A 7,505-nucleotide genomic window follows, 5' to 3' on the forward strand; every position below is an offset into this window, starting at 1 on the left:
TCTAATTAATGCAGCCTAACAATCCTTTAATGGATTTGAATAATAGAAGTGTATTAGTGTGTTATGTGTAAACCAGGTTAAAGAAATGTGTCTTTAATCTAGATTTAAACTGACAGAGTGTGTCTGCCTCCCGAACAGCGTTAGGTAGATTGTTCCAGAATTTGGGTGCTAAATAGGAAAAGGATCTGCCGCCCGCAGTTGATTTTGATATTCTAGGTATTATCAAATGGCCAGAGTTTTGAGAACGCAGATATTCAGTAAGCCAAGCTTTATCAATTGTTTCTCTGTATTGTAAACACTTTTCTGTTGAACATCAATTAAATTGTTACTCTTAATTTGGTTTGGACGTTTTCTGTATTTTCTAGTTCGGGGAACAGACACAGTCTCTATAATGTGATATCTGGGTGAAAGAGTCTCTATGTGCTGAGAATTGACTGATTTCTGTGACGTGAGGCGGCTAGCAGATGGTCGGTTTAGCCAGTATGTCTGCTTCCTGACCTGGGCCCCAGTTAGTGAAGTACGAACTCTAAGACTATGTGCCATATTTCTAGAGAGAAGAGCGACACCACCCCAGGAGGGATGAACACCATCTCTTTTCAACAGGTCAGGTCTGCCCCAAAAACTCGTCCAATTGTCTATAAAGTCTGTTATTCTGCTTGCACCACTTAGACATCCAGCCATTGAGTGACGGCAGTCTGCTATGAATCTCGTCACCCCGGTAAGCAGGGAGCGGACCAGAGCATAATACAGTGTCTGACATCGTACTTGCAAGTTCACACACCTCTTTAAAATAATTTTTAGCTAAGTCGAACATCATTAGCGCCGATCTTACTGAATTTACGTTTAGCATTAGCCAACACTTTTAAATTTGCCAAGATGTCAGGCGCTCTGGCTCCCGGTAAACATTGGACTATTGTAGCTGGTGTCTCTATTTTCACGTTCCGCACAATAGAATCGCCAATTACTAGAGCAGTTACATCAGGTTTCTCACTGAGTGGGGAGAACCTGTTTGATGTTCTGATAAGAACAGAAGAGCGGTGTTTTGACCCGCGACTAGGCCGCCTCACAGTCACCCAGCTGCCCTGCTGCACGGGCTCAACCGGAACCGAACAATGTACAGAACTCCCTGAGCTAGTCGCATCCAAAGGCGTATCTACAGCCCTCACATTCTTACTATCCTCAACTAAAGTTTGGATGCGTGTCTCTAATTCTGAAACCTTCTCTGTCAGCCTAACTATTTCCCTGCATTTATCACATGCATGGAGATATGATGAAACCAGACTTTTATGCATGTTAAATATGTTTTGTGTCATTACAGGAGCTGCATGGGTTTGTATCTAATGATGCAAGAGTTTTGCGTCCACTGAAGGAGCTACTGCCTGAGCTGGAGAGGATCATCAAGCAGTAGTAGGTTTTTAGTGTGTTTTGTATGTGCCTTATGGGCTGTTATTATTATCTTAATATGAATGCTTAATGTTACTGATGTCCACGTGTCTGTTCATTTCCTGTTCTCAGTCCAGATGATGCACGAACCTCTCAAAAAAAGGTAATACTTTGTTTATTGTTTATAGATCTACTGTATATCTGTGGTCTAAATTGGATTGTTTTAAAAAAAATGATAAATAATTTGCCATGTTGATATGCATTTGGTTTTTGTTCTCTCAGCATAAAGTCCTCCTGCGACAGTTCAACTCTGGAGAGGAGAGGCTTGCAAAAAAGCAGCCAATAAGGAGCTTTGATGACAGTGAGTATCCGTATGTATATATTTATATGAACAGTTTAGAATTTTTGTGAGTAAAAATGTGTGTCACTGATAAATACATTTGTTGAAAATAACCTGGAAGACTCTGCTTGATAACATAATCACCAGATTTTGCATAACCTTGGTGCTGATTTCATCTTAAGTACTGGTGTCAATTAAAACAAAAGGGGGACCAAATACTAAGATATTCTGACATGCGTAATAATTTTAAACTTTATAATTTTATTTTTATTATTTAAACATTTCACTTTTTCTTCTGACAATTTTTCACGGACAAATATGTCTTTTTTCAAGCATGTCTGCAAGCAGTCTCAGACCTTTGGACAATCCCAGCTAACAAAAATATGTTCTAAGAATGTTTTGCTAAAGTTTCCATCAAGTTATGAAAATGTTATTTCTTAATGTCATCTGAATCATCCAGGTTTTTAAATGTTCTAAAAATGAAATGTTTTCTATGAATGTTAAGGGAACCTTCTGTTTTTATCATTTTTATCATTATGGGAAAGTTACTTTTGAATGTTCTCTGAAGGTTGTGAAACAAGTAGTAACATTAAAAAGAAATTTGAGCATCTAACTAAAATTTTTCAGATAAAACATTCCATTAATGTTTTTCTGCTGATGTTTTGAAAACATTATTAAAGACCAGATAACTGTTGGAGAGCATTCTGTTGATGTTACTGGAAGAACATTTGTTCATATCTGGCTTTGAGAGCCTTGACAGAGCATTTTCCAAATTTCTGAGAAAGTTCCCTGCTAGCTGGGATATAGAATATACTGTATCTGTTTAATTTTTTGAATGCATGAATGACCAAGATAATCACTCAATCAGTCAAATTTCCTCTCTCTTCATCTTTCCATGTGTGTCTAGTTCTCCTGAAGGTGTACTGCAGCGATCACACTTACACCACTATTCGTGTTCCTGTGCTGGCCACGGGGAGAGAGGTGACCGCAGCTGTAGCGGATAAACTGGGATCCACTGAAGAGCTGCTTTTGATAAACCTCAGCGCATCTGGAGGTGAGCCACACACACTCACAAACTCATGAAGAAATATTAGTTGCCCTTAGAGATGTGACAAACAAATACACCAAAAACTCTGTAGATATTCAGCCCGTTTGTTGCTCTAGTAACATTCGCTATTGAAGCACTCTGTTTCTGTATTATATAACCCACTTCCAGATCAGTTTCAAACTAAACCGTTCAGAAAGTACCAAGAGAACTGTAAATCCTGTAATAGGTTGAAGTTTATGTGGTAGTCTAAATATTAATGATTGTAAATAAAGTGCATACAATCTATCATAAAACGTATTAGGTGTTGATTTTGTGCAGCTGAAAAAGTGTTCAGAATGTGATTTGTGGTCTGGCTAATTCTGGCCTTTATTTCTGTGCAGAGAAGCAGATTTTAAAGCCCAATGATGTATCGGTGTTCCAGTCACTAGGCGTGAACGGCCGATTGTTTGTCTGTTCCAGAGAACAGCTTGATTCACTGGTGAGACCAAGTGTGGAGTATTTGGACACTTAAAGGAATATAGTTCACCCAAAAATGAAAATTTCCTGAAAATATACTCCCCTTCAGGCCACCCAAGATGTAGATGAGTTTGTTTCTTCACTAGAGCAGATTTGGAAAATTTTGCAGTTCATCACTTGCTCGCCAATGGATGCTCTGCAGTGAATGGGTGCCGTCAGAATGAGAGTCCAACCAGCTGATAAAAACATCACCGTAATCCACACCACTCCAGTCCATCAGTTAATGTCTTAAAGCGAAAAGCTGTGTATTTGTAAGAAACAAATACAGCATTTATGGCATTTTAAACTGTCAATATAAATATAAATACACGTCCATGATCTATAATAACACTTCCTCCAGTCTAAAAGTCTATCCACTGTTGTCCTCGCACATCAAAATCCACTGAAATATTTGTTTAGAAATACTTTTGACTGTTTTTGCTTGTAAACAGTGCTTGATCTGTACATATTTCTCTCCTGATTCAGATGAGATGACTTTTTCACTGGAGAAAACAATATTATGGATAGAGAACTATTTTAGCCAGAAGTAGAAGTTTAGAGTTAAACATATCTTAATAATGTATTTGTTTGCTATAAACACATAGTTTCTCACTTCACAAGTTTTGTGGATTATTGTGGTGTTTTTATCAGCTGTTAGGACTCTCATTCTGACGGCACCCATTCACTGCAGAGGACCCATTGGTGAGCTAATGTTCTAAGGCTAAATTTCTTGTTTAGTTTCTTCATCGGAAATATGTTCTGATGAAAAAAAAACTCCTCTACAATTTGAATGGTCAGCGTGTGAATTAATTTTCAGCAGATTTTCATTGAAATGCAGCTTTGGTTAGTATATAAACATCTTAATTATTCAAAAGTGTACAAATATTTTTGTTAATAATTGTGGAGTTTGTGTTTGTGTGTATTTAGTAATGACTGTGTATGTGTGTGTGTGTGTGTGTGTGTGTGTGCGTGTGTGTGTGTGTGTAGAATCCTCTTCCAGAGCAGGAAGGTCCCTCCACAGGCTCTATGTCCAGTTTTGAGCTGATGAGCTCTAAAGACCTGGCCTTCCAGATGACCCAATATGACTGGGAGCTTTTCAGCTGTGTACATGAGGTAAAGATGCACATACAGTGATACACACAGACAAATGACATTTTTAGCCTACAAAATGTGTAGTTTGAGTGTGTGTGTGTGTGTGCAGTACGAGCTGGTGTATCATACATTCGGACGGCAGGCATACAGACGCTCTACAGCAAATCTGGAGCTGTTTCTGAAGCGCTTTAATCAGGTGCAGCTGTGGGTGGTCACAGAGGTCTGTCTGTGCGGGACGCTCAGCAAACGGGTACAGCTACTCAAGAAGTTCATCAAGATTGCCGCCCAGTGAGTTCTCCAGCACACATAACATAATTTCTCCAGAACTCATGATGAATTTGCACTGGATTTGAGGCATTGCATGTTATATTGACTTTTAAGATTTGATAAGCACTTTATATATGAGTGCTTTATTCCCTCAGCTGTAGAGAGTTTAAGAATCTGAACTCTTTCTTCGCCGTTATTATGGGCATGTGCAACCCAGCCGTCAGCAGACTCAGCCAGACATGGGAGGTCAAGTCTAATTTAATAATAATATATAACAAGTCTATTTTAAAATGTGCCATATTCTTAAAAATGTAGTCTTTGTATTTATCGTTTCATATTTTGAAAAGTGTCTATGCCATTTTAAACAAAATCTTTAATAAAAATGTTTTTCCCCTTTTTTAGAAACTGCCTAGTAAATTCAAGAAGTTCTACGCAGAGTTTGAGAGTTTACTAGTGAGTCTATTTCAAACATTTTGAATTATAGCTCTCTTTCTAAAAAATATTATTTTGTGATTGAGACGCATTAAAGTATGATTTATCTGTTGCTCTCAGGATCCATCCAGGAATCACCGTGCATACCGCCTCACTGTGGCTAAGATGGAGCCGCCAATCATTCCCTTTATGCCCCTCCTCATTAAAGGTGTGGGTGGGGCCTAGCCCCAATATCCTTTAATAGTATTCTAATATTTAATATTGATTGTCACAAATATTATTTCAGTTCTGTTCTACAGCATAAAATATTTCTTCTCTTTTCAGACATGACATTCACTCACGAAGGGAATAAGACTTTTATTGATGGACTGGTGAACTTTGAGAAGATGGTGAGTCTCTTACTGTCATCTCTGCAGTGTTGCAGTATTATATACTTACAGTATTTACCATAAATACATAGATTTTTTTATTATTTTTAATATTTCTAGTAGATGTAGTAATTGTAGAATTTTTTTTTCAGTTAGCATTGAAACATTTCTCATTTTAATTTGAGTGTTGAAGTTTTTAATGTAATGTTTATATTTTATTTCAGCTTTATTTCAATGAACATTTATTTTTAATTGTTTTAGTTAATAATATCAACACTGAATCCATGACTTATTTGGCCAGCTAGAGCATATGTATTAATATTTATTTTATTTGTTTGTTTTTCAGCGGCTGATTGCTAACACAATCCGAGCGGTGAGGCACTGCAGGAGCCAGCTGTTCAGTGAGTCATCTGCACACTAATGCTCTTTTTCATTTCTCTTTATGCCTTATGTGCTGCCTATCTAAAAAGCTAGATCCCAGAGATCAGTCAATCAACTCATATTCATAACAATCTGGTAATCTGGAAGACATAACTTGCCATGTCTAGAGGTAACAGAGAATGGATTGCCATTAAATCACAATAATTGTAAAAATATCTAAATGTATGTATAAAAATATTGTAAATAAAGTCCCGTAACAATTTATGGTCAAAACTGGCAGCTGTGGTTGCCAGAAATTCAAAATACTGTGACAATGTTTACATTATGTGCAAAAATGGCGTACTGGTACCTGTATATTTTACAACTTATAACCGTATATTTCATCTAGAAAAAAGTGAGTTATTTAGCATTCAGTATTGTTTTTTTTGTTTATAGTCTGCTAAAAAAAAAAGTAGTAAAGAGAAAAAATAGCAGCTGTAATCACACCAGGTTAATTAGTAAAATTAATTTTAAAAAAAAGGTGGTTCAGCAATTACTAAAAGAAGTTTGACACTGTTCCCTCCTGCATCAGATTCTGAGGTGTCTCCAGCTAGCAAGAACCCACAGGAAGTGAGGAATTACGTGCGTCAATTGCATGTGATTGACAACCAGAGAACCTTATCCCAGCTGTCCTTCAGACTGGAGCCGAGGCGGGGCTAAAGACCAATGCTCAGACTTTTTCTCTTCCTTTCCCTCCCTCTCTCTCTTTGAAATACAACCACTGTATATCCAGTTTACAACAGTACAGCTCCATTATACATCGATCAGCTGCTAGAGCAGTTGAATGCCGACTGTATGTGCTATCACTGCCAACTGAACTACGTGTACAAGATGCATTCTCATACGAATGATTGTTGTGCGCGAGTGCGAGTTGCATGTTAATGACTTCAGTCATAAGAGGTACCTTGGTTGACGGTGTGTGTTTGTGTGTGTGTAAGCAGAATGCACTTGGTAAAAGTGTTCACCCTTAGATTCAGTCATGTGAGGCCCTTGTTCATTCCCATGATGCAACAGTGTAAACCTGCTGCCTGTGCTCAAGCCTGCATTTCTATGATCCTACGAAACCTTCAGAATAATCCTAAAAATAAGAGTTTAGTCCAAGCTACATATCATGCATACAAATAACAGTGGACACTATGATCATACGCCGGCCACAGAAAATGATTCATTGGTAATCTTCCAGGCCTCAATGTCTTGTGGTATGTTGTTTTAAGTCACATAAATGTCAGTATTCTGGCTCAAGGACTATTTTTTACCACTGGTTAAATTGTGTGCTAGTAACTTACCTCTCGCCATAGCCTGTAGCATTACTGATGTCAATTTGTACATTGAGTTATATTTGTATATTTTTGGGTTGGACCCATTTTGCTAAGTTATCATAATCGGTCTGAGAAGGCCTTCGTTTGTTCTCATCCTGCCTTTTGGAAAGTGAGACGCTGTGTGTGTGTAGGGCACTTATTTTCTTTTAGGAAAATGTCTACGCCTACCTTGTAAATAGTATAATCTAAATAAATGTATCATTGAACACTTTGTGTTGGTGTGAATGGACTTTTCACTCCAAACAAGTGATTTCCTCTGTTTTATGTCTTCTGTCTCTGTTCTGTTTTGCTCTTATTTGTTTTTTGGGACAATAAAGGGGTAATTCACCTAAAATGAAAAT

General features: G+C 37.6%; 1 protein-coding gene across 1 annotated transcript in view; it reads left to right on the plus strand.

Moving 5' to 3' along the window:
- LOC306844408 (rap guanine nucleotide exchange factor 4-like) overlaps positions 1-7,494 on the plus strand; it is a 30,356-nt gene extending 22,862 nt beyond the window's left edge. The window contains exons 18-30 of the mRNA XM_079376507.1: positions 1,319-1,407; positions 1,516-1,546; positions 1,666-1,744; positions 2,631-2,777; positions 3,152-3,249; positions 4,254-4,379; positions 4,468-4,646; positions 4,781-4,871; positions 5,028-5,078; positions 5,178-5,265; positions 5,382-5,446; positions 5,772-5,826; positions 6,378-7,494. Coding sequence (XP_079232633.1) covers positions 1,319-1,407; positions 1,516-1,546; positions 1,666-1,744; positions 2,631-2,777; positions 3,152-3,249; positions 4,254-4,379; positions 4,468-4,646; positions 4,781-4,871; positions 5,028-5,078; positions 5,178-5,265; positions 5,382-5,446; positions 5,772-5,826; positions 6,378-6,505 — 1,227 coding nt within the window. The 3' untranslated portion in view covers positions 6,506-7,494. The remainder of the gene's footprint in view (positions 1-1,318; positions 1,408-1,515; positions 1,547-1,665; positions 1,745-2,630; positions 2,778-3,151; positions 3,250-4,253; positions 4,380-4,467; positions 4,647-4,780; positions 4,872-5,027; positions 5,079-5,177; positions 5,266-5,381; positions 5,447-5,771; positions 5,827-6,377) is intronic.
- Positions 7,495-7,505: the final 11 nt, after the last annotated feature.

The sequence above is a fragment of the Barbus barbus genome (genome assembly GCF_936440315.1).
Source record: "Barbus barbus genome assembly, chromosome: 25".
NCBI classification, from domain to species: Eukaryota; Metazoa; Chordata; class Actinopteri; order Cypriniformes; family Cyprinidae; genus Barbus; species Barbus barbus.